This window comes from Pocillopora verrucosa, chromosome 7 (assembly GCF_036669915.1).
Source record: "Pocillopora verrucosa isolate sample1 chromosome 7, ASM3666991v2, whole genome shotgun sequence".
In the NCBI taxonomy this organism is placed as follows: Eukaryota; Metazoa; Cnidaria; class Anthozoa; order Scleractinia; family Pocilloporidae; genus Pocillopora; species Pocillopora verrucosa.
This window is the reverse complement of record NC_089318.1, coordinates 18,092,012-18,119,000: the sequence shown is the minus strand read 5'-3', so window position 1 is coordinate 18,119,000 and position 26,989 is coordinate 18,092,012. Positions and strand designations below refer to the sequence as shown.

At 40.0% G+C, this 26,989-nt stretch overlaps 5 protein-coding genes across 5 annotated transcripts in view; 4 read left to right on the top strand and 1 right to left on the bottom strand.

The window, feature by feature from the left end:
* The first annotated feature begins 5,165 nt into the window (after positions 1-5,165).
* On the top strand, positions 5,166-7,381 carry LOC131784876 (uncharacterized). The gene is made up of 2 exons (XM_059101705.2): positions 5,166-5,305; positions 6,836-7,381. The coding sequence occupies exons 1-2, from the start codon at positions 5,254-5,256 to the stop codon at positions 7,165-7,167; spliced, it is 384 nt and encodes a 127-aa protein (XP_058957688.1). The 5' UTR covers positions 5,166-5,253; the 3' UTR covers positions 7,168-7,381.
* Positions 7,382-8,631: 1,250 nt separating this feature from the next.
* LOC136282571 (octapeptide-repeat protein T2-like) lies at positions 8,632-9,306 on the bottom strand. The gene has a single exon (XM_066170250.1). The coding sequence runs from the start codon at positions 9,304-9,306 to the stop codon at positions 8,632-8,634; it is 675 nt and encodes a 224-aa protein (XP_066026347.1).
* A 1,407-nt stretch (positions 9,307-10,713) lies between these two features.
* LOC131784875 (lymphocyte antigen 6E) lies at positions 10,714-13,010 on the top strand. The gene is made up of 2 exons (XM_059101704.2): positions 10,714-10,872; positions 12,410-13,010. The coding sequence occupies exons 1-2, from the start codon at positions 10,821-10,823 to the stop codon at positions 12,739-12,741; spliced, it is 384 nt and encodes a 127-aa protein (XP_058957687.2). The 5' UTR covers positions 10,714-10,820; the 3' UTR covers positions 12,742-13,010.
* Positions 13,011-17,514: 4,504 nt separating this feature from the next.
* Positions 17,515-19,796, top strand: LOC131784874 (uncharacterized). Its single transcript, XM_059101703.2, has 2 exons — positions 17,515-17,658; positions 19,220-19,796. Exons 1-2 carry the CDS (start codon positions 17,607-17,609, stop codon positions 19,540-19,542), a joined length of 375 nt encoding a protein of 124 aa, XP_058957686.2. The 5' UTR covers positions 17,515-17,606; the 3' UTR covers positions 19,543-19,796.
* Positions 19,797-25,417: 5,621 nt separating this feature from the next.
* The window catches only part of LOC131784867 (uncharacterized), a 2,819-nt gene continuing 1,247 nt past the window's right edge, over positions 25,418-26,989 (top strand). Inside the window, exon 1 of the mRNA XM_059101697.2 lies at positions 25,418-25,591. Within this exon, the coding sequence (XP_058957680.1) occupies positions 25,540-25,591 (52 nt within the window). The 5' untranslated portion in view covers positions 25,418-25,539. The remainder of the gene's footprint in view (positions 25,592-26,989) is intronic.

Sequence of the window (26,989 nt, the reverse complement as noted above, 5' to 3'; positions counted from 1 at the left end):
TTCTCACTTAGCAAGCGAATCACGTTACGTTACGAGAAATAGTTCCTGAATGTATTTAAAGTTCACAAGGCAACCAGGAGTGGACAATCAGACATGTTTGATGTACTCTGGTTTGCCAGATTTAATGAATGTAACCGAAGAAGTTACACTCCTGTCTAGTGGCCTTCATCAGGGTGTATATAAAACGCTGCAACAAAAGAGTCCTTTATATGATCACTAATTAGCGGTCTTTTTTCTGACGAGGTGTAAATAGGCGTCAGGAAGCAAACCGCCATCGTCTCAATTAAAGGAGCGGGGGCGGAGTTAATATGCCAAGCCTACAACAAAGGCGCTGGTGGTACCGCCGATTAGAGTGGTGATAATTTTAGAATTATCCCACCCAAGGTATGGTTTTGGTAGGATGTGTGCGCCGATGAAAATTCAGAATTTTCCTTTTTGCAAAAGAAAAACGCTTTGTGATGCTCTTATTGAAACGTGTACCAAACTGACTTTTGGTCTGTCACGATGGATTCGTGGTCACAGTAATTGCATGGAATAGAATAAAATGGCTGTCGCGTTCGTGTTCTTCGTGACAGGATCCTTAGGTTTGGCGAAAAATATGCCCAAAGTCTGCTGAAAAGGTTTTTAAGCAACTTTAACGTTGTGGCTATTCAAAATTCTCTTGATGGGTTCGGTAACACCTTGAATGTCTTAACGCTTGTGAAGAATTAGTATCTTTCGACGTGTGTTCGCTCTTCACTAAAATCCCAGTTGATCTTGCCGGTAAGGTTGCGGAGGAGAGATTCAGAGAAGATGCCTCCCTAGGGACTAAGAACTTCTTTGCCTGTATGGAGGATATTATTCAATCTGCTGTCTTTTTGCCTCAAAACCACGCAATTTACATATAAAAAAAAAACGGCACCTACTATCAACAAGGTTTTTTGGTACAGCGATGGGTTCGCCTGTCTCCTGCTATCATTGCCTACATGATAATGGAAGACCGTGGAACAAAGGGCCTTAGCCACTTTACCAGGTTTTAAACCCGTTTTCTGGAAAACGATATGTCGATGATGTTATTTCTGCGGTATCCGGAAATGAAGCGGAAACACCTCCTGTCGCATTGAATTCAGTAGAGCCTTCGATAAAATTCACCCTTGAGAGCGTGAAAAGGGTAGACATTTGCCCTTTCTTGATTTATATGTGTCCAGAGGGGTTCAAGGTAATTTAGAGACAAGTGTCTACCGTAAACCTACCCACATAGGACAATTGTTGGAAGAATTTCTCTATAACACTCGGTTGAATCTCCTTTATTTTCTGGTTAAACTCCTAGTACAATTGTTACTTTCGGGGACTAGCCAGTATTGATCTTATCACCACAGTTCAACTTATTCCTTTCCTCTGATTGAAAGATGCTGTGCACCAGCTTATAAAGGTGACACCAAAGATGACACTTCTAAGCTGTCAATCTTCTTACATCGCGATCGCTCCGTTTCAGTCAGCGAATTACGTTAGAGTACGTACGACAGTTCCTGCATACTAAGTATGCACCTTCGAACTGTTTACGCAATCACAAAATCATCTTCTACCTTAAATTTCTTAATTTTACGGTTAAGATCGACCAGAACGAAGGCAAGATTGCTAATATAAAAATTATAATTAGCCTATTGGCAGAATTGAAATTACGCTTGAAAAGATAGTTTACGAGAAAATAGCCTTAGAAGATTGTTATATAACAAAAGAGTAAACAGAAAATTCGGAGAAGAAGGGGCGTACCAAGGTACCGCCCCTTAGAAAACTACGTGCTATTCGCATAAGTTATATAATTACAAATTCAGTGCGGAGATGAAAAAGCATAAGCTATTTACAATCAGAGCCACCTTTAAGAAGAGGTGTTGAAGGTGTTGATTTAAAATTTAAGAAATATTCTGGAATCGTGAATTTGACTTTAGAATTTGACTAAAAAAAACCAGTCTGATAGTAATCAATAATAAAAGAAGCAGGAGTTTCCAGGAATTCCTGTGCGAGGTTAACTTTTACCAGAGAGATTTACAACTAGAAAATTGACATAATTAAAAACATAGCTTATCACAAAATAGTACAATAAGATCTAATCACCGTAGAAACGGAGCAACTGTTTCCGTACCAAATTCACAACCACAATAAGAAAATTAAAAGGTGAAAGAAATTGTACTTAGATGAGATCGCCAAAAGGAATAAGAAATAATCAACCTGTCTTATTATAATTGTATCGAATGGCTTAAAGTAATATAATATTTCCATTTTTCCCAACACCAATATTATTATTATAATATTTCAGATTAAATATAGTTCTATTTTTATCGTTAAAATGCCTCGCTTTCGATTCTCACCACCCTATTTGCCGTAAAAAGTCTGTAGCCAAAACTTTACTTAGGAGGGCTGACTGTCTACCATCTTCACTCGATTCGAAGGCTGAGGAGAGGAAATATGTTTCTAATATCCTAAAGGCAAATGGCTATACAAAAACCTTTCTCCGTAACTGCCAAAAACCAGTTACAACTAGTAACGCTCTTGATGAAAGGCAACCAGCGACTGGTTTTGCTGTTATCCCTAACATTCAAGGTGTTACCGAACCCATCAAGAGAATTTTGAATAGCCACACAACGTTAAAGTGGCTCAAAAACCTTTTCAGACTTTGGGGCATATTTTCGCTAAGGAAAGAAAGAAAGACGAACGAAAGAACAACGAACCGTCGCCATTTATTCTATTCCATGCAATGACTGTGACCACGAATACATCGGACAGACCAAACGTCAGTTTGGTACACGTTTAAAAGAGCATCAAAAAGCGGTTTTCTTTTGTAAAAAGGAAAATTTTGCTTTATCGGAGCACACATGCCTAACCAATCATACAATTGGGTGGGATAATTCTAAAATTATCACCGCTAATCGGCGTTACCACCAGCGCCTTTGGAGGCTTGGCATATTAACTCCGCCCACGCTCCTTTAAATCATGACGATGGCGGTTTGCTTCCTGACGCCTAGTTACACCTCGTCAGAAAAAAGGCCGCTAATTAGTGATCATATAAAAGGACCTCTTGTTGCAGCGTTTAGATCACCCCTGATGAAGGCACTAGACACGAGTGTCGAACCGTTGGGTCTATGAATTGTAACTTCTTCGGTTACATCCATTAAATCTGCAAACCAGAATAGCATCAACCATGTCTGAGTTCCTTAATGCTTAGTATGTACCTTCTAGATGTTTACGTTTACGTTTACAAAATCATTTCCTACCTAAATTTCTTACTCTTACGGTCAATAAAAATTATAACGAACTTATTGACAGAATTCGAATCGTACTTAAAAAGATATCTTAGGAGAAATTATTACATAGCTAGTAAATTTGTCTAATCAAATTCAATTGTGCCAGCGTGCTTCATATTCCTATTGTGCATGGACATGACGTCAGCAAACAAATCCCTCCAGAAAAAAACTTTTTCCATCTGGTTGAAAATGTTATGAAACAATTGCTTCATACGTCAGCTGTGCGTTCGTCGAGATATGAAGCAATTGAGAAGTTTGGAGAGTACTCAAGAAGCTAGAGTTGCGCTCAGCTACGCCTCGAGCAACTCTTACCATCTCTCGTGCTCTCCAAACTTCCCGCGTGCTTCATATCTCGATGAACGCACGCTGACGTATGGACCAATTGTTAAATAGCCTTCGAAGACTGTTACATAACAACAGAATAAACAGAAAATTCGGAGAAGGAAGGGCCTACCCAAGGTACCGCTTCTAAAAGAGCTAAGTGCTATTCGTCTGAGTTACCTAATTATAAATTCAGTGCGGAGGATGAACAGTACTTGTTGTTGTCACCTTTAAAGGAAGAGGTGTTGAATGTGCTAAATTAAAATTTGAGAAATATTTCCTTGATCAGAAATTCGGCATTGAGTTAACCTAAGAACGAGAATATCAAAGGGATTTAAAACATGAGAAGGGTTATTTCCACGAAATTTCTATACAATTCAATTTTTATGAGCTAAAGTCATTTTCTTCGTAATTGTAACGGCTTTCCGCAACATAATGGAAATATTCCAATACTTAACCAAAAACTGTAGTTTACGTAGAAAGATCTGCTCCATGTCAAATTCACGACCACAATAAGGAAAGGTGACCGAAATTCTTCTTGTAAGATGAGACCGCCAAAAGGAATAGGAAATGATCAACTTGTGTAAATATATTTTTTTTGACTGAATGGCTTGTGGTAATATATTATTTCCATTCATTTTCCAACACCAATATAAGGAAACCCTAACAATGTTTTTTAGATTAGATATGTATCTGTTTTGCGTCAAACGCAGTAATGCCATCCAGCTGATAATAAATTCAACTTTTTTTGTCACCTTTGGTAAAGACCAAGCCGTATTTCAACGTACTTTCATTTTTTTCTCTCTCTTAGTGTTGGGTTTGAATTGCACGATTTACAGTTGTGCAAAGTCGTGGGGCGATTGCAAAGCAGAAAGCCAGTCCTGTTTTGCTGTGGCTGCTGACAAATAAATGTTATAGGATGTACACTAAAAGCAGTGGAGTTGAAAAGTACAGCAAAGGTTGTGCTAATGAGGCTTTTGCAGCAAGGACAACAACCGTGTTTGTAAAGCCGCCACTGAATCATCTGAGTGTGACAGAGAATTCGAAAAAAAAAAGTACCGCACATAGCAGAAAACACAACCAGGTGGTTCTTTATCGGCTGAAAACTCAGTCCCGTCAGTGATGCGTTGTCATTTTCCTTTTAAACATTTGTCTAATTAATGGTAGTGTTTTCCGCTATGTGAATACTTAGTTTGAGTGAATCTTAATTTATTCCGAACCTAAACTGGATGTTCTGTGTTTTCGACGAAACGAATCGAATCAGCCTTTCTTCCTAAGAGTAATTCACACCAGAAAAAAATTCAATGGCTTATAGACCAGGATTAAAGAGTGATTATCAGAACTTAGTATATCGGCTCGGAGAGTTAAATATCCTCAAGGGTATATTAAAAAAAATGCAAATCTGGAAACGCCATCGTCACAAAGAGTAATAAATTAAGTCAAGGTGACGAAAATGTGTTATTGTTGTCAAGTTACTGATTACCTGGAAAGTGGCGTGCTTTTACGTCACGATGTGAAAGGTGTGTTCAGCAGTTACTTAACAAGCGCGCTCGCTTCCACCGCCCCAAGTACAGTCTGCTCTTCGATATTGTTGCGTTAACACCTCCACCCTGCTGTTTGTGACTCGCAAGCAAAAGTCAAGCTCTTCAAGATGAAGCTGTGGTTGGTTGCCGCCATAATTATTTCTATTGGGCTTCCATCCGGTAAGTAATTTACCTCGGTATACTTTTTACAGGCGCACCTTTTGTGCCTGCAACGACGTTATTCGCAAATTAAATCCGCTCCGTTCGAAGCAAACTTGAAATTGCAGACACATTTCGCTTCTTCAGGTAAATGTTTGACAATTTTCAACCGTTAAAATTTTCCTCGTATTTCTGTTTCCCCCTTTTTGTACATCTCACTTGTCAATTTTAGCTGATAAAATAATTTCGCTCTGCGCAAACTGTATCTGTTTACTGCAAAGCAAACTTAAAAACCGTGCAATCCTTTCGCTATTCAAGGTAAAAACTCGTCCACTTTTGGACCAATTCATTTTTTGCCCTAAATCTCCTACATCGCATTTGCGTGTAACCACTTCAACTCATGCAATTTTTAGCTTAAATATAGTTAAGCAAATTTCGGTTTAGGCGATGTGTGTTTTTATTATATTTTTTATTTTTTTCAGAGTAATTTTGTCAGTTTGGCATTTCCACCTTTGTCGAATTATCACGAGTTTTAAAATCAGATCAGTTCGTTCGTTTCAGAGAATTTTGAGCAAAGAGTTGAAGCCAACACGCAATTTCATTTCAAGAACAAGGCCGACAGCTTGGCAAAAGGTGTTAAACGTGCACAATAAAAGTTTTTCTTTAGCAAGAAGGCCGAGACGGATTTACAAAGATTTGCATTACCTTTTGAAAGGCCGTCAAAATGAATATCTTCTCTGTGAATAGCTTAAAAATATCAAGCTTTGACCTCATCTCTGCACGGAAGCTCCGGTCAAGAACTTGAACAAGGTTGCTCTCACTTGAATTAAGACTTTGTAATCCATGGCATTAATTAGACAGAAGACAAACAATTGCCGGCGTTGAGGTTTAATATGTGCCTAAAATTTGAAATATTGTTAGCAGTTATCTTTTCTTCATTTTTTCCCTATATTTTAACTTTTAAAGAGATTTACACCAAATAAAACATGAACTCTGATCTTTTTCGTAGGAAAGCGAGCGCTAATTGTCCGATTTTCGCTCTGATGCAGTTTCCGTGCAACTCCGCCGGAAAGCATCAAAAACAATTATTCGAAAAGGACAGAGAAATTGGTTCCATTCATGCTTTTTCAGTATTGACCAATCATTAATCGCATCCAACAAAACATTGCACTGGTTCTCTCAAGGAAATCCAGCGGGCTAACTCACTTCGGTCCGAATGCCATGGGAAAATATGGAAATAAAATTGAAACCATTTGATCGAACAAACGGAGTTACTACAAATCAGAAATATGAGCCCGTGAAGCCACTATTCGATATTTGTAGGTTAAATTAATCATACTCTGGATTTTGTTACGCCGAGACTAAATTATCCATTCCTATGCTAGATCGATTGCAATTTACTAATCCATAATTATTACGGGTTACATAAGTTTCCCAATGAGGCAGTGCAAGAGAAGATTAATAAAGCTCAATTTATCCTCACTTGCTGCAACTTAAAGCAAAATGTTTTAATAATTTAGTTTTCATTGGTGAGTTTCTCAATTTTTCTAGTATTGGGCCTGAAGTGCATGACCTGCACCAGTTCCGAGTCATGGGATAAATGCGAAGGAAAAAGCAAGACCTGCACAGCTCCGCTGGCCGATCAATGTCTTAAACTCTACTTCAAAGTTGGCTCAACCGAGTCGTTCACTAGAATGTGCGGATCCGATGCTTACTGTGATGAGAAAACCAACCCTACCTGTAAAGCCGCCAGTGGATCCTTTGAGTGTAAAATCGACTGCTGCAAAGGTGACGACTGCAATGCTGGCACAGCAACCCGCATCAGCGGTATTCTGTTTTTGTCATGCGCCCTGACCTCTCTGATGATCTTTTTCAAAGCCTGATGTGAGGTCATGTACGGCTAATGAGTCGTGTTGCAACTTATTTATACCTTTTTCTAAGATGTTAATCACAGTGCATTTTGGGGAGAACACTTAGCTTTAGGACAATAATGATTCTATAGCAGTTTATATTCTCTTGTCATACCGAAAGCTGTTTTTCGTAATTTCATGCAGTTAAGCTGATTTATTTCTGCAGGCAACAATGAACATGGTAGTTGTGAGGCAATGATATTATCCATTAATTTTGGGTTTTTTCTAGGATGCTTATTATTCACATATAGAATAGAACTGTTTGTGTTTCTTTTTTAAATTTGATGCAGCACCAAAAATATAATCGTGTATTTCTGTCTACTTTTGTCCCTTTGTCGTTGTTGCGCATGAAAATGTCACAGCCGGTCTGGGCCTCTCTAATAAGAACCCCCTCTTTAATAAACACCCCCTCTCTCTATTAAGCACCCCTCTCTCTATTAAGCACCCCCTCTGTCTATTAAGCACCCCCTCTCTCTATTAAGCACCCCCTCTCTCTATAAAGCACCCCCTCTCTCTATTAAGCACTCCCTCTCTCTAATAAGCACTCCCTCTCTCTAATAAGCACCCCCTCTCTCCATTGAGCACCCCCTCTCTCCACTAAGCACCCCCTCTCTCTATTAAGCACCCCCTTTCTTATAAGCAACCCCTCTCGAATAGGTGCCCCCTTCTCTAATAAGCCCCCTCTCTAATAAGCGCCTCCTCTCTTATAAGCGCCCCCTCTCTCATAAGCAGCCCCTCTCTTTTAAGTTCTGCCCCTATTTAAGAAGCACCCTTCTCTCTAATTAGCACCTCCTCTCTAATAACCACCCCCTCTCTCTAATAAGCACCCCTCTCTCTAATAAGCACCCCCTCTCTCTAATAGGCATCCCCTCTCTCTAATGAGCACCTCCTCTCTAATAAGCACCCCCTCTCTTATAAGTTCCCTCCCTATTTAATAAGCACCCCTACGAGATGGATTTGAGATTAATTTGGCAATTGGAAGAGGCTGCTTCCATGTCTTCCACTCAAAGAAAATTTTTGCACCACAGAAGAGGCCACGTTTCTCATAAGCATCATTTGATATGCCTCCCTAAAATAATTGTGACTTAGCCATAGGTAAAAACAACGTAAACTTGACAATCATAAGTGGAGCTCCTTAGTTCCTTTAAACTTATAGTTGTATCTAATCTCAACAAACGCGGAATGATTCCTCTTAAACCAAATTTGAAAGTTAGAGCTCTCAACTTTTTCAGAGGCAAGGTTTGCCCCAATCCGTGTGTGTTTATTACAGAATAAATGCTTCTACTGAACGTTCCCTTCCCCGTTCTCCCTTTCCCGTTCCCCATTCTCCCATTCTCCCGTTGTCCCGTAATCCCGTTCCCCCGTACCCTTGTTCCCTCGTACTCCCGTTTCCCCATTCCCCCGTTCCCCCACTCCCCCGTACTCCCGTTCCCCTGTTCACCGTTCCCCCGTACTCCCGTTCTTCCGTTCCTCCGTACTCCCGTTCCCCCCGTAATCCCGTTTCCCTTGTTCTCCCGTTGTCCCGTTCCCTCGTTCTTCCGTTCCCCCCGTACTCCCGTTCCCCCGTACTCCCCTTCCCCTGTACTCCCGTTCTCCCGTCCTCCCGTTCTCCCGCTCCCCCGTTCTCCCGTTCTCCCGTTCTCCCGTTTCCCCGTTCTCCAGTTCCCCCGTTCCCCCGTACTCCCGTTCCCCCGTTCTCCCGTTCCCCTCTTGTTCCGCGTTCTCTTGTTCCCCGTTCTCTCGCTTTCCTGTTGTCCCGTTCCCTCGTTCCCCCTTATCCCGTTCCCTCGTTCCTCCGTTGCCCCGTTCTCTCGTTCTTCCGTTCCCTCGTCCTTCCGTTCCCTCGTTTTTCCGTTCCCTCGTTCTTCCGTTCCCTCGTTCTTCCGTTCCCCCGTTCATCCATTTTCCATTCTTCATTCTCCATTCCCCATTCCCCATACCCATTGCCCATTGCCTATTGCCCATTGCCCATTGCCCATTGCCCATTGCCCATTGCCCATTGCCCATTGCCCATTGCCCATCGCCCATCGCCCATCGCCCATCGCCCATCGCCCATTGCCCATTGCCCATTGCCCATTGCCCATTGCCCATCGCCCATCGCCCATCGCCCATCGCCCATCGCCCACTACCCGTTGCCTATTGCCTATTTTCTATTGCCCATTGCCCATTGCCCATTGCCCATTGCCCATTGCCCGTTGTCTTTTGCCCATTGCCCATTGCCCATTCCTCATTCTCTATTCTCCCATTATTAGACTACTGAGATCACGAAATTTCCGGTCTTAAGCGTAGTATTCACAAGCGCTATCGCAATTTTAATGTTTACACCTTTGCTTTAAACACATTGTTGGTAGTTTTGTACAAAGCAATCTTCTCTCTTTTTCTCCTATTAGAAACACTCAAGTCACGCTTAAATTTGAGTGTCATGTCACGCATTGCACTTCGTAAATTGACTATTAGAACAGCACAACTTCAGCGCTGGATCATTTTTCAAATAACAGGTTTGCGTTTTATGGCTTAATGACGCAATTTTTCTTTCACATAGCCAATGTATTGATTCATTAAATCCACACAATTGCAAATTACAGTATTACCCTTTTCGAAAATTCACAAATTAGGAATTCCCTTTTCGCAAATTACCGATTTGAGTTAATCTCGCAAATTACATTTTTTTCATTCCGTTTCGTTTCACAAATTATATTAAGCCCTCTCAGAGACAATGACGAGAAGATTTATATATTTCGCAATGACTCGAGAGAACACGAAATCTCTTTCTTATTTCTGAAACAGTCAAAGTTGTTAAGAGTCAGCTAACTGCAGGCCGGATCAAAATATTAAGCAAAAGAAAACACCGAACTATACAAATTATAAAAGTTAAAGTGTATAGAATGTGGTAAAATGGCACTTAAAGCTGGAAAACTGTGTATCTGAAAAGAGAGAAGATTGCTTTGTACAAAATAATCTATATGATCCATTAAAACTCCATTAATTAGTAGCATTTACTAATAAAACCGCCTCCCACCCCTCCCTGCGTACTAATAGTTCGTCTTCCACCCCTCCCCCAGTAACAACAGTTGGCCTCTCACCCCTCCCTGAGTACTAATAGACTGCATCCCAACCCCTCCCTAAGTACTAATGGACAACCTCCCCCTGATAAAATAGTACCCAAAAAATTGGTACAAAAACTGATCCAGTAAAAATGTTCCAAAAAATGGTCCAAAAAGAGTCCGACTGTTAATTGTTGCCCAGTGATTGGCAGCAAGATAACGTGATTTTATTGTGGTGATCGGAACAACTGTTCCATTGTCGCTTGATGATTGACAGCAATATTGCGTGTTTTATCATTGTTGTCTAGTGATTGACAGCAAAATAGTGTGATTTTAACATAGAGAGAGACAACTGTTCAAAGTTGCCTAGTTACTGATACTGAATGACAGCAATATGGCATGATTTTGCGTCATAAACAATCGACTTTCAGGTACTTCTAAAACAACAGCAACACACTGGCCTCAGTTCAAACAAGTGCACCTGCTTCCACAGCTCTTCGTACTGCTGTTTCTTCGAGTCTGCTGGGGATACGCCTCCATTCTGCAGTTTGTGACCCCCAAGGAAATTTAGAGCCCTTCAAAATGAAGCTGTGGTTAATTGCTGCCATTACTCTCTCTTTTGGAGTTCAAGTCGGTACGTGATTTCAGTTTATCACATTATGTTTTTATGTGCGTACCCTTTCTGTCTGCATTTCTCTATTTTTGCGCCTACTTGCCATTCACAATCCGTAATTTTCGTAATGCCTTGGGCAAATTGCGTTATATCTTTTGAAACATTTCACTTAAAGTTTAGGGAAAAACTCGGAGAGATTTGAAAAATGAAGCGAACTTCGGTCGGATTAAATTGCTTTTGCGAGGGAAGATTTTACATTTGTTTTTTTTTCAGTTTTATCATGTTTCTTTTTATCGCGTCAGCCATGAGTATGATAATTCAGTAATATCAGTCGGCGCCTTCCGGAGATGCCGCCGGCGGACATGGTTGAAACCTACATTTTATTTTCATTTTGATTTCGTGGGTCGCTCAAAACAGTAAGTAATAGTAATTAAACAAACACGCATTATTTTTCAAGATTAAACATACTATTGTATCGCTTAAAAATCTCTAGGTGCAACCACCGCTTCTAGAAATAATCCTTTGCTGCTTGTGTCACTTGACCAAGGTTGAAGCGCATCGGGGCCTATCCGCATTAGCTTTTAAAATGTTATTTATGAAACAAGCTCTCTGTCATCACTTTCACTTAACAAGAGCGGATGGTTTGGTTCTCGCTTCGTAAGCAGACAGCTTTCAGCACCGGTACACTGTGGTCACCTGATCGCGCCTTCGAGTGACACTTCTGGCTGCTTCTTTGGATAAACGTTTGTCGCGTCTTGAAAAATCTTCACCGAAGCTGAATAATTCTAAAACGCGCTGCCTACAAGCGTCATTCCAAGAATACAAACTGAAAAAAATCAACTGAAAAAATAATGCTAATCTTTTCAATCATTTCTCGCAAAAGCTATAACTAGCCTGATAATTGAAATTAGTTGAATTTGCCTTATGGAGCATAGCTTTTCAGCAAATTATCCTCAGTCGTGCAGTAAGTCAAGGGAAACTCTCAGGGTCTAAAATAACTGAGGAGAATGTGTTGCCTATACTATGACATTCGTAAATGATTATAGACATTCTAGTATTCTTGGATAAGGACAATAAACAGTAGGTCCCGTCTCCTTCATCTTCTCTGTACTAGTTAGCGGGGGACGTTAAAGAATCCACGCACTTTTCGCAAAAAGAAGGGAAAGTACCTACCAGTGTCGTGGTCTAAGCACACCATAGGCAGCATTTTGTCAAGGATCTGATTGAGACTTTTTTAAAAGTCAAGAGACACACCTCAAGAAGAAGCATGTGGAGGTGTTACAGTAGTATACAGAGAAAAAAATATCGGGATAAATTTATGCCTTTAATCCCAGTGTTTGCCCGCCCGTGCGGACAAGGCATTGGTTTTCAAACTTAAAGCTTTCGTATAACAACACACTCGGCTGAGTCTCGTGCGCCACTGTTTCATTCTTATCACATTTTGACGACGTTTGTGATATTTTACAGAACAGATGTACAGCAACATAAAATGAATGTTAAATGAATGGTTAAGTTTTATTAATGCATTTCTCACTGTTTTTTTGTTCTCTTTATTCAGTGTTGAGCTTGAAGTGTTTGTCCTGCACCAGTAAGAAGTCATGGGATGACTGTAAAGGAAAAAGCATATCCTGCAAGGCTCCGGCTACCGATGCATGTATTAAGATTTACTTGAAATCTGGTTCAAGGGAATTATTTGCAAGAGGTTGCAGTACCAATGCTGGCTGTCACACGGAAACCAACCCTTTTTGTAAAGAAGCCAACGAGTGTGACATCTATTGCTGCAACAGTAACGACTGCAATGCTGGCAATGCTGGCACAGCAACCCACACCAGCGGCGTTCTGTTGCTGTCATGCGCCCTGGCCTCTCTTGTGATCTTTTTCAAAGCTTAATTTGAGGTCACGTACGGCTAATGAGCAGTGCTGTAACTAAGTATAACACTTTTGTAATGTAATGAATGTCACACTAAGCCTAGAGACAATGATGTTTATGTAGACAATTGCTTTGAATAGCTAGGATATGTAGTTGAGTAGATTTACTTGTTGGTCTGCTAAAGAGCATAAAGCAATTTTTTTTTTCGTTTAGTGTGTAACAGTTGTAGAAGTATAGGAGCGTTAGTAATTCCTTTAAATCATGCAGCGCTGAAAATATAATTATGCCTTTTTTCACCTTTGCTGTATGGTTCTCTGCGTTTGTTTATACTGAATACGGCTAACGGTTAACGGTTTACGGCTAACAAAAGCTCTGTTGACATGGGCTACTTATTAGCCTCAAAAGAGCAAAAAATAAAACTCTTGAGACCACCCTGAAGGCTCCTTTGCCCGCATTTGATCACTGGAGGAAGCTGTAATACATTTACAAGTCGGGGAACTGATTGTCCCTTTTCTAGTCGGATTTCTACATTGGAGTCAGCTGAGACTACATAATAGAGGTCGAATTGACCTCAAGTCTTGGTATAGGTAATGAAATGATATCGATCGCAATTTTTATAGGTAATAACATGATTTCGAGTTGTAAATGTTTCTTTTCAAGCTAGAGTTGAAAACTCGATTCCCGAGTTGATACACTCGCATGCGATGAACACCAAGCCAATACTAGGATCTTTTTTTTCTTCATTCCTTTCCTATTCCTTAGGGCGTTCTTGTATCGAAGCGGTCAACTGTAATCAATACTTGAAGGAATTACCTAAGTATTGTGCGATCATAGCTTAATCTCGCAAATTACATTTTTTCATTCCGTTTCGTTTCGCAAATTATAGTAAGCCCTCTCAGAGACAATGAGCAAAAGATTTCTATATTTGGCAATGACTCGAGAGAACATGAAATCTCTTTCTAATTTCTGAAACAGTCAAAGTTGATCAGTGTCAGCTAACTGCAGGCCAGATCAAAATATTATGCAAAAAAAGAGAAAAAAGCCGAACTATACAAATAAAGTTAAAGTGCGTAGGCTGTGGGCAAATGGCACTTTAAGCTGGAAAACTGTGTATCTGAAAAGAGAGAAGATTGCTTTGTACAAAATAATTTTTATGATCTATTAAAACTCCATTAATTAATAGCATTTACTAATAAAACCACCTCCCAACCTCCTTGCGTACTAGCAGTTCGTCTTTCACCCCTCCCCCAGTAACAACAGTTGGCCTCTTACTAGGCTTGAGTCGATTGTGCCCGTAAAACTGGCATATTATGCTCCTCACACTGCTCAAAATTTCTGAAATTTATGCTCGAGTTATGCTCGTTTCTCTAAATTAAACACAAACAAACAGCAACTGATTACTTATCTGATGACTGCAGCCCATCATTTTAATAAACCAATTATCAAAGAATGTGTCGTTACAAGTTTTCCCTGCATTTGTTCCTCAGAATTGATAAACATACTCATCATTTTTCAATCGATGGAGCTTCTTAGGTCAAAGTAAGGAGTAATACAAATTCTACCGGAACATGGTCTTGCGAGTCGTTGAAAGAGGAGTTAATTTTTAAGAATACTCTTTCTGCAGCAGCAGATGAGGGTTGTACTAGGAGAACCTTCCTGACCGCAGACGGCCAATGTGGCAATCGATCTGAGTGCTGTCGTCACCACTTCACTTTGTCTTCTTCGCAGGCCATTATGACGTTATGGGCTGGACCAACATAGTTAGGCAGTTCCGTGATTAAGGCATTTATTACATGGTTACTGTCCAAAAACGGAAATAATCGAGGCCGTGTACAGTTGCTGGCGTAGGTTGCAGCCATTGCGTAGCTTCCAGGCACATTATTCTAGCAGCCTTGAATGCGCTCAACTTGTTATACAAATCTGCATTGAATTTTCGCAAAAACCACTGAATTCCAGGCTCGACATTCCTTTTGGCTTCCTGTTCCAGTGCTGCAACATTTTTTGTAGGATCTCTAGCCGCTATAGCGACAGCTACTGCGTGGACATTTCGGAAATGTGGCACCTGACATTCGCGGCCGTTTGTAATCTCTCGAAGCACGAGAAGACTAGTGAGCCATCTCCCTCTAAAACGTAAGTGGCTTTGACGAGCGGTTCACCCACATCAACGATGGCTGCTAGCTCAAGCTTAAGGCTCAGAACTTTATCTGGATCAGACAGGAAGTCGACCAGTTGACGTGAAATTTGGGGAGCAACGTTTTCTCTTCCAGCATTAGCCACGAATTCTTGTAAGTCACCAAACTGCTCCATGAGTTGTTTGTAGACTTCCCACTTCGACCACCTTGAGTCTCGGAGTAACTCTTCGATTTAAGTCCGGTGTTGTTCCTGCCACATAAGCCTCGCTCTGTGGCTATGCCCAAATAGGCGGATCCACAGCTTGCCAAATTCAGTTCGGAATAACAAAGTGATTACCGATATTGTCCAGATTGTAAGAAAAACAAACCACATTGAATGTTTTAAGGAATATGAAATGGATGCGATTTAAGGCTGCTTGGTTTACGCTGGCGCCGTCTCTCATGGCCGCTATCAATGAATCTGCTCTCACGCCATAGTCGACAGATAAACATTCGTTGAGAACTTGGGCAAACTCGTCACCCTTTACTGATTTGACACAAACATCAATTCTGATCAGTCGTTGCACAATACACCAATTATCGTTGACAAAACGGACCACGATCACGATCGCCTCCCTGTCTCGTGCTTCTATCAAAGGAAATGGAAAGATCCCTTGTAAATTCCCCGCCACTGCCATCAAATGGTTCTCGGCGAATTTCCGCTTTAATCCTCTGTATCTCTTGCTTGTATATCATTGGAATGTACTCCTTCGTGTTAGAATTATGACTAAGACGATAGCCTTACCTTTTAAGGAGGGGTCGGAGTTTGTCTATCTTTCGTAAAGGGATTCCAGCTTTAGGAAACTCCTCTACCACCTGTAAACGGTATGCTCTCTCCTCAACTGGCAACGTCCTTGCTCTGTGTATTCATGACCAGAAATCGTATACAGTCAGCGGCTTGAACGGCAGGCGCGTAAATTTCGGACGGACGGACGAAGGAAAAATCGTTCGAAGGGGTATTACAGCAGCTTAAATGCTTATGGTTCTGCAGATTTCATGAAGAGTAGATCGAAAATAAGGGGCTCTTTGTACGACATTGCTTGAAGAACTAAAAGTGTTCGACAAGGATCCGTTCGACGAGGAGGACGCCATCTTTTATCTTGGATCTCAGTCAACTCGCCAGCGAGTCGTACGAGTAGGGCCTGAAACCAAGAAACGTTACAACGACCGCAGTGAATCCATTGTAGGCGCAATCCATTATTAGCAGGAAACATTCCAGAAACACGATTCAGTCAAGAGAAGTATATTCAATACAAAATTACGAAAATTGTTCACATCGTGGAAGTAAAAAAGCATATTATGTCAGCAGTGCTTTTCTTTAAAAAAAGTTTAAAATTATGCTCATTTTGCCAAATTATGCTCAAAATTATGCCGGTACAATCGACTCAAGCCTACCTCGTACCCATCCCTGAGTACTGATAGACTGCATCCACCCCTCCCTAAGTACTTATGGTCTACCTCCCTCCGATAAAATGGTCCCAAAAAGATGGCCAAGAAATTTGTCCAAGAACTGATCAAAAAAAGGGTCCAAAAACTGGTCCAAAAAATGGTCCAAAAACAGTCCAATAGTCCAAGGGTCTAATAGTCCGGTCCAAATTTACACTATGTCCAAATCAGGTACCTTGGGCGAGACTTCCCAACGGGACGGAGCTTGTGGTCATTCATCTGATGTGGCTGTCAACTGAAATCAGAACACTCGTGCCTCTTGTCTCCACGAAACAAGATGGTTACCTTTCTCAACCGGCCGGCGTTTCATCTGACAGGTTTTCCTCCTTCAAACGATCCAAGTATGGTGAATTTCCTACCTTTCTACCTTGTGAATGCAAAGGACTTAGCCCTTTAAAAAACAATGTTTATATCTCCCGGCATGTCACTTAAATAGAGTTATTCGCGTGTTTCACAGTACTGTAACGAGCTATAATTGTACTCGTTAAATAACCAATCATTTGAAGTCGCTTAACGACTTCTGTCACCAAAATACCCTCAAAAATGTTAAGCGGGGCAACCAACGTCGTGAAAACACAAAAGGTAAATGTGCTGAGGAGCAATTGTTCATTGTTGCTAAGTGATTGACAGCATCATAGCGTGAGTCTACCCTGGTAAGGAAAGACTGTTAACCCTTTAACTCCCATGAGTGACCAAGACAGAATTTCTCCTTACAATATCAACACAGAATCAAGCAGATAAGTGAGGAGAATAAAGAAGAAAACTCAATTAAGGGACTACAAGTTGATCCAATACCAAATTCTTCAAATTGAAATCGTAAGTATTTTATGGCAGACAGTAAGAAGAGTTACTAATGAGGTCTTGGGAGTTAAAGGGCTAATTGTTACCCAGTGATTGAAAGCAGGATAGCGTGATTTTATGTGATGAGGAACAACTGTTCCATTGCTGCGTGGTGATTGACAGTAATGTAGCGTGATTTTATCATTTGTGCTTAGTGATTAAAAGCAAAATAGCGTGATTTGAACATGGAGAGAAACAATTGTTCAAAGTTGCCTAGTTACTGATACTGACTGACAGCAATATGGCATGATTTTGCGTCACAAACAGTCGAATTTCAGGTACTTTTAAAACAACAGCAACACACCGGCCCCAGTTCAAACAAGTGCACCTGCTTCCACAGTTCTTCGTACTGCTGTTTCTTCGAGTCTGCTGGGGATACGCCTCCATTTTGCAGTTTGTACCCCCAAAGAAACATAGAGCCCTTCAAAATGAAGCTGTGGTTAATTGCTGCCATTATTCTCTCTATTGGAGTTCAAGCCGGTACGTGATTTCAGTTTATCACATTATGTTTTTATGTGCATACCCTTTCTGTCTGCATTTATCTATTTTTGCGCCTACTCGCCATTCACAATCCGTAATTTTCGTAATGCCTTGCGCAAGTTGCGTTTTATCTTTTGAAACATTTCGTTTCAAGTTAAGAGAAAATTTCGGCGAGATTTGAAAAATGAAGCGAACTTCGGTCGGATTAAATTGCTTTTGCGAGGGAAGATTTTACATTTTTTTTTTCACTTTTATCATGTTCCTTTTGTCGCTTCAGCCATGAGTATGATAATTCAGTAACATCAGTCGGCGCCTTCCGGAGATGCCACCGGCGGACATGGTTGAAACCTACATGTTATTTTCATTTTGAAATCATGGGTCGCTCAAAACAGCAAGGAACAAGACACTTTTTAAAAATCTTCATCATTCGAACTAAAAACAAACACTTGCATTATTTTTCAAGATTAAATATACTACTGAATTGCTTAAAAATTTCAAGGTGCAACCACCGCTTCTAGAAATAATCCTTTGCTGCTTGTGTTACCTGACAAGAGTGGATGGTTTGTTTCCCACCTCGTAGGCAGACAGCTTTCAGTACAGGTACACTTTAGTCACCTGGCCGCACCTTCGAGCCTGAGTGACACTTCTGGCTGCACCTTTGGGTAAACATTTGTCGCGACTTGAAAATTTTCCACCGAAGCTGAATAATCCTTAAACGCGCCGCCTACAAGTTTCATCCTAAGAATACAAACTGAAAAAAATCAACTAAAAAAATAAGGCTAATCTTTTCAATCATTTCTCTCAAAAGCTATAACCAGCCTGATAATTGAAATGAGTTCAATTTACCTTCTGGAGCATAATTTTTCAGCAAATTATCCTCAGTCGTGCAGAAGGTCAAGGGAAACTCTCAGGGTCTAAAATAACTGAGGAGAATGTGTTGCCTGTGCTATGACATTCGCAAATGATTATAGACATTCTAGTATTCTTGGATAAGGACGATAAACAGTAGGTCCCGTCTCCTTCATCTTCTCTGTACTAGTTAGCGGGGGACGTTAAAGAATCCACGCACTTTTCGCAAAAAGAAGGGAAAGTACCTCCCAGTGTCGTGATCTAAGCACACCATAGGCAGTATTTTGTCAAGGATCTGAGTGAGACTTTTTAAAAGTCAAGAGACACACTTCAAGAAGAAGCATGTGGAGGTGTTACAGTAGTATACACAGAAAAAAAAAGCTCACAGTGATGTACGATATCACTCCTTTTTCGGGTGTTGGCAGAATTTGATAATATTAACCGTAGATACATAAATAAGCTAAAAATATCGGATAAATTTATGCTTTTAATCCGAGTGTTTGCCCGCCCGTGCGGGCAGGGCATCGGTTTTTAAACTTAAAGCTTTCGTATAACGACACACTCGGATGAGCGTTGTGCGTTACTTTTCCATTCTTATCACATTTTGACGACATCTGTGATTTATTACTGAACACATGCACAGCAACATAGAATAAATTTGTTAAGTAAATGATTAAGTTTTATTAATGCATTTTCCCTGTTTTTTTTTCAGTGTTGAGCTTGAAGTGTTTGTCCTGCTTAAGTGACAAGTCATGGGATGACTGTAAAGGAAAAAGCAAGTCCTGCGTGGCTCCGGTTACCGATGATTGTATTAAAATGTACTTGAAATCTAGTTCAGAGGAATTATTCATGAGAGGTTGCAGTACCAATGATAACTGTGACGCGAACATCAACGCTCTTTGTAGAGACGCCTACGAGTGTGACATCTATTGCTGTAACGGAGACGACTGCAATGCTAGCACAGCAACCCACATCAGCGGTGTTCTGTTACTGTCATGCGCCCTGGCATCTCTTTCGATCTTTTTCAAAGCCTGATTTGAGGTCACGTACGGCTAATGAGAAGTGCTGTAACTAAGTATACCGCTTTTGTAACGTAACGAATGCAAAACTAAGCCTGGGTACAGTAATGTTTATGTAGACAATTGCTTTGAATAGCTAGGATATGTAGTTGAGAAGATTTACTTGTTGGTTTGCTAAAGAGCACAAAGCAATTTTTTTTTTCGTTTTGTGTGCAGCAGTGGTAGAAGTATAGGAACGTTTGTAATTTCTTTAAATGATGCAGCACTGAAAATATAATCATACCTTTTTTACCTTTACTGTACGGTTCTCTGAGTTGTGTACACTGAATACGGGGCCGTCAAGGGGGTGATGGCTTTTACGGCTAACGGTTAAAATTTTGGCCATTTTAATTCTTTTCTATTACGGTACTCTCCAAATGACACATCATAGATGTAGACATCGTAGACTTTTTTTAACGACTAACGGCTAAAAATTTGTCCATTTTTACGCCTAACGGAAATAATCCCATTGAGACCCTCATAATAGCGTTATTACTATTTTTTTGTGAATTTCCCTAAAAGCCTTTTAAATGCGAAGTTTTTCTCCAACCTTTGTTCTGTGGGGAATAAGTAAAGAACCCACACTATCGCTTTTCTAATTTCTCAGATCCTCTCGCGGACGCAACAAAGATATATCCCAGACTGACAAAAACTACAATCCATTGTTATCTTATCTTATGGACACACCTTGATCAAACGTAAGCTGATTGGCTATATAGATCTTTCAGACAAAAGAGAAACAAGCTTATTTATTAGAGTAGACAGAACGTGACGCTCGATTTCTGGGCCGATATTTCACAATCATTACATCAACATGAGCTTAAATCACTACTAAGTAACCTATTTCCGACAGTCCCCTCTCTTCTTTTATAGGTACGTATTTTCTCGTTCCGATCGCTTTAGGAATGCCCTCAATACCAGTTTTCATCAGTATTAGGCGAAGTTGCCAATTCGCAGAGGCCTGTCCGCCACCTCAGAAACAAAAGATGACGAATGTGAATTTCTATGAACTTAGAAAACTGTTCATTGCAAGAAAGACCGCACCGTTATTTTGTTCTTTTTGAAATAATTGTTTCAGAAACGACAACACTAAAACATTGAATTTGAAAATCTCATAATGGCTTCTTAGCTTCTATAAACTGTTGAAATCTCAGTAGACGTTAAATACTTCCAGTGGAACCAAATTTGAAAGTTAGAACTCTCTGCTTTCTCAGAAACAAGGTCTGCCCCGGTTCATGCTAATCAGTTTCGGGTCTGGAAATTGGTCCGAAACAATCCCAATTTTAAGGCAAGAGCAATTTTGTAGAGGTGAACCTTTTCATGATACTAGTTCAGCGTATGTCTGAAGAGTTACTGGGGTTAGAACTTACCTCTTCCAATCTGTGACCAGATGGGCGTGGTTGTCATGAATGAAATTTCAATGGCTTCATTTATTATCAAACTCAAAACAGACACTGATCCTGGAAGACCGAATCAGAAAGCTCTATTGACATGGGCAACTTACTTGCCTCAAAAGAGCAGAAAATAAAACTCTTGAGACCATCCTGAAGGCTCCTTTGCCGGCATTTGATCAGTGGAGGAAGCTGTAACACATCTGCAAGCAGGGAAAGATCGTTCCTTTCGATTCGCAAGTCTACCCTGGAGTCAGCTTACCGGCCGCAAAATGGAGGTCGAATTGACGTTAAGACTTGGTATAGGTAATAATATGATATCGATTGCAATTTTCATCGGTAATAACATTATTTCGAGTTGTAAATGTTTCTTTTTAAGATAGAGTTGAAAACTCGATTCCCGGGTTGATACACGCGTATGCCATAAACTCCAAACCAATGTGTAGGATCTTTTTTTTCTTTATTCCATTTCCTATTCTTTGGGGCGTTCTGATATCGAAGCGGTCAAATGAAATCATTACTCGAGGGAATTATCTAAGTAGTGTGTGATCATAGCTTAAGAATAATGTAAATTTTGGAAACGAGCACGTGGCAATGAAAAGAGCCAAAACAAGCGATAAGCTTCGCTTTGAAGAAGAAATACGAGCTAGATAACATAATCACAAAACAAGTTATTGCTTACCAACGTTTGCGGGTCTTGATTATTTCATCGAGGATTACGGTCTAACCTGTCTTCCATTCAAAAAACGATCTTGACCACACGGGGTCTTAATATCCTGAACTGAAACGCTATAATTTTCTGTCCAAAAAGAACTTATCACGGAGGCGTCAGTCTAAACAAGAAAATATTTCGCAGCTTCTCTCGTAAGCGGTAACATTTAGCTTTGACTGAAGCGGTTACACGAGTGCGATGTGGCGTTAATAAGCACGAGGTAATTTTTTTCAAAGACAACAAAATTGCAAGAACCCATGGGGCAAGTGTAATTTGTTGTCTGAAAAATTTACAAGACTGGTACCCCATTCACCACAGGAAAAAATATTTAGTTAAACCTGATTTAACTGTATGAAAATCAGAAACAGAGAACTGAAAACTGAATTTTCCATAGGATTTTAGTAATCACTAACTTGTATTTTCAGTGTGTTACATGTGAAGTTGACAAACAGTAGTTGAAATATCTCCTAAGAAGCATGAAATTTTAAATGTGTGAACGAACAGCTTTTAATGGTTTTAAACAAAGGCCAAATTAGAATCTTCACGTGTAGCAACTCCAGTCCCACATTATCAGGCAAGCGAATAAAAGTTTTATTTGATAAGTTTCCCCGACTGACTCATAATCCTGGCCATCGCTTTGACTTTCAACTTCACTTTGTTTACATGAAAATATTTTGGAACTACTCCTGCACACAACCAACACAATTTCAAAGCCATTTCGAAGTCAGTCATTATTCGGGAATACGGAAACTGTTAAGACATTTGAACAGTTTCAAAGATCAGAATTATTTGTTTTTATTCGGCTATAAATCAGTTGGAATAAGATAAGTCGTTGTGATGTAATATTTTTTTCGTGCAAAACAGCGTGCTACCTAATAGCGAAGCTGTTGTAGGTTCAGTTTGCACTCAATTGAACCAATGAAATAAACGTAAATGCAAATATGTACATAACACTGTAAACAACTTTTATGAACCGAAATATCGACAACTATTTCAGAAGATGTTGAAGCCAAACTATTGCGACTTGAAACCAAAAGGATACCATCATCTTAAGTCATTGTTCGTATTATCAGCGAACAAAATACGATGCCAGACTTTATATTCCCTAGCTGGTTTCAGGGGACTTTGTCAAAGTGAATTTTGTTGCAAATCGTTGAATACTAAAAAGATGTTTGCGAAAAAAGGAAGCCATTGTAGTTAAGATGACTGTAAACTATGTCAATTTAACTTAAAAATCTCCACTTCGACTGAAAATCATTATGAAACATTTCATTTTCTTTTTAATTTCTGAATGATCCAACTGTTGTGTAATCTGCTGAGTAAACAACTACTCTGACAATCTTTAGTTACCCTGCAGCCAAAACTGCTGTTTACTGGTTTTTTTTTGTTTTGTTTTTTTTGTTTTCGTCGAAAAGCAAAAAATTCATTCATTTTGTAGACTAATGGACATTGTACGAGAGAAAAAACTGTCAGCGTCTTTCGCGACGTACAGGGTTTAAAAGTTGTTATTTGACTTTGTGTTAGCTGCCTGGGAAACGACCTTTACTTTAAATAATAATCCGGCTTTATTACACTTGTCCCGACCGTGCATCATAACAAAATTAATAAAGAATGAGGCGTTGAAAATAAAAACTTCAAAAAAAAGTGCTAAGAAAAAGAATGTAGAATCACTTCACCCTCCACCTTATCAGATGTAACATTCCGTTTGAAAAGGAACAATCCGCACATTTTCCAAGAATCGTTTCACGATGTTTGTGTGTCAACCGAACTAGAAAGACCCATTCAATAAAAAGCGGTAACATCAAAGAGATAAAACTAGAATATTAAAAGATTTGGCTGAAAAAATATTCAGTGGAATGGCATATATTGAGAAATTTAGTCTCTGAAAATTCTCACACTATTTTGGAAGCTATCAGGAAATGCAGCTTTTTTTTTTTTTTTCATCTAGAAGGGTAGACTTGAAACATGAATTAATATATTGTATGATGTCCCGTGGATTCACACAACAACAGGTCAGATAAAGAATGAGAGAAAAGAACATCAATCAACTTGCACAGGACGAAATCACATGTTTCCGTATTTCTGAAACGTGGCGGAATGTTTAACATGCACAAAAAGTGGTCCGGTTCCGTTGTATACGCAGCAACGGAAAAGCGAGAAAACGTCACGAAACCGGTAACGGAAACACAGGTTATCCATCGTGTTTCCAGAACGGTTTAACATGTTTCTGCCACGTTTCCGTTTACGGATTCTTGCAATTTCGTCCTGTGTTGACTCCTCATGCTCACTGTTTCTGTTTAGAACTCGGAAAATATATGAAAAACTAATTGCTTTTTTAATAATATTTATTATATCACCATACGTTAAGTAATCAATTCTTGTTTCCAATGACGTCGAAACGACCTTTGGTAATATATTTCTTTTTAGCTACTTGCAATGTTGCCCCATGGCCATCCCAGAAATCCCGATTACCGGCAACTCTCAGGCAGCACCGGCGTTTGTGACAAGACCCTACTCCCCGCCGCCACCACTATACTTAAAATCTCGCCTGTGATGCCTAAAAGGCATTCACATGCAGACTATTTCTGTAATTACTCCTTTCCGTGCCCGTGTTCAAATTTCATGTAGCATCATTGAGGTCGTTATTGTCTTGCTTAGTTTTCGTTTTCTACTTCTTTCAAATGTAAATCTCGTTATAATAATTAACAAGTGAGGCAGGGGGGAAAAACCGTATAGAATAAAAAAACATCTGCCCCCATTGAAAACAGTTAGTTTTGTTTTCCTAAGAGTATCGATGTTTCTAGAGAGTTTCAATGTTTCCCGGGAGTTCTGGTGTTTACCGAGAGTCTCGACCTTTCCCAAGAGTCTCGATGTTTTAAGAGAGTTTCGATCTTTCCGGGAGTACCGGTGTTTACCGAGAGTCTCGACCTTTCCAAAGAGTCTCGATGTTTTCAGAGAGTTTCGATGTTTCCCGGGAATTCCGGTGTTTACCGAGAGTCTCGACCTCTACCAAGAGTCTCGACCTTTCCCAAGAGTCTCGATGTTTCGAGAGAGTTTCGATGTTTCCCGGGAGTTCCGATGTTTACCGAGAGTCTCGACCTTTTCTAAGAGTCTCGATGTTTCCCGAGACGAAGTGGAGGAAAACATTAGAGATTTAAGCAAACTACGACGGCAACAGCAACAAGGACTCAGCAAAACAAAGATCTAATGAGCAGAACAAGAGCTCAGCGCGAGCGCTTTAAAACCGTGCATTTCGTAGTCGTCCCCCGCAAAATAACAACGTGAAATCACCAAAATTTGCATGGTCTGAGAGAAGAAACACCTGACGGGAAAACCCGAAACCCATGTTTAACTTTATTTCTTGTACAGCAGTATTTCCAGTGTCGTTTTGCTGCAGCAGGTATTTAATTTCGTCTTTTCATAAAGCAAGATAGCGCTTTTCTTTTAGCTACAGGCTCTTACATTGTGTTTTCAAAGAACTAGGGAAGAACTGGCGACAAATAAGCCTCGAAAATATCACGCCACAATCATACCACTGGCCTCAGTCACGTTCTGATCTCGTGAAAAACCTGAGCATTCAGGGATACATTTGAATTTATGCAAAACACAACTCCCCTATCTAGAACGAGGGTAACAAACTATTGTTCAATGTTTATTGTTGCCTAGTTACTGAGACTGACTGACAGTAACATAGCGTGTTTTTTTATTTAATTATGAATAATTGACAAAGGGTGCGTCTAACACAGAGTTGCAAGTACTTAAGGAGTGCGCCAGCTCTCATTGCCTCCAGTTCAGCCCGCTCGTCGACGCTTTGTGACTACGCCTCCAATTTTCAGTTCTTGAATCTCAAGGAAACATCAAGCTCTTCAAGATGAAGCTGTGGTTTGTTGCTGCCATACTTATCTCCGTTGCGTTTCCATCCGGTAAGTGATTTCATCGCAAAATGCATTTTTTATCCACATCCTTTCGGATTGCAGCGAGTAACTGTAAGGCGAAGCCATCGTCGAAAAAAATGTTAGATTCGCCACCAGTGCAGTAAAACAGAGAGTAAAATTTTGTTACATATCAATTTATCGCAATTGAAATGAAAATGTCGGAGTCACTAAGATCGCTTCAAGCCTTCAGACAGAGACTAATACACGGGACAGAAAATTATCCCTAACAATTTCATTCATGATTTGAACTTCGATAAAAACAGAACCCTACTCCCGGTAATGAATTTATCTTTTGTTACAGATCTGAATCTTTTCGCTTTGAAGGTCAGCATTCTCTGATTGGCAAACTTACCTCGCCTTCTTTATTGAAACTATCCACTGCTGTGCAAATACCACATATTCGAGTTCAGCTCGAAAGTAGATCGTGAAAGATTTTCTTATAAATTATCGATTGGTTAATTTGCAAACTTCTTAAAGTCAAATGTTTCCATTTCTGTTTATTTTTTCGCTTTTAGTTTTTCCGACTTATCAGTGCCCGTGGCCTTTACATCTGTGTTCATCTGTACACACATTTCTTCAGTTTAATTTTGAATGAGAAAAAAGCTTCGATATCGACGCACATCTTTGTTCGTTTTTTTGGAGGTCCTTCAGGGTTGGTTTTCGACTCGAGAAGTTTTCTGTTGTTTAGGTCAAAATCCGTCGATTTTGGAACTATACTTTAAAGCAACAGTTTGCACTCAATAACTCACAGATCGCTTTGTGTACATTACGCTTTCTCTCCCTTCACTTGAAATCTAAATGAAAATTCGGTACGATTTGAAAATAAAGTGAGTTCGGTTGCCTCGAAATGCTCATATGAGGGACGATTTTCATGTTCTTGTGAGGTATAATTTTTTTATTTCGCCCTAACAAAACCTTGAGAGCGAGTATTCAAATCAAATTGGTCTGTTCTTCTCAGATAATTTCGTGCGCACGGTTAAACGATGCACGAATTTGTTTTTTCGTTTCTGTAACATGGATCAGTGAAAAAAAACAATGAAAAAGAGTGTTTTCAATTATAGGTCAGTCGAATCTAACCACGAAGCCTAACAATTTCTAGCTTTAGCACTGTCCCTGCAAGTCAAGAACGTGACTAGACGCCTGTCCGACTTCAAGAAACACCTTCTAATATATCGCTCCGAGCGCTTCAAGGGCCGAGGACAAACAATCGAGACTTATTGCAAAGCCTTTTGCTAGAAAAGGCCGCATCATGGCTTTCCTTCCTTTTTTTCTTTTAACTTTTGAGAATCGTTATTTGCACGAGCCCGGGCAATCTTCGTCCACGATTGTTGAAAGACATCAAAATTTTTATTACAAGACGAAGGTAACAGAAAATTCTTAATAACA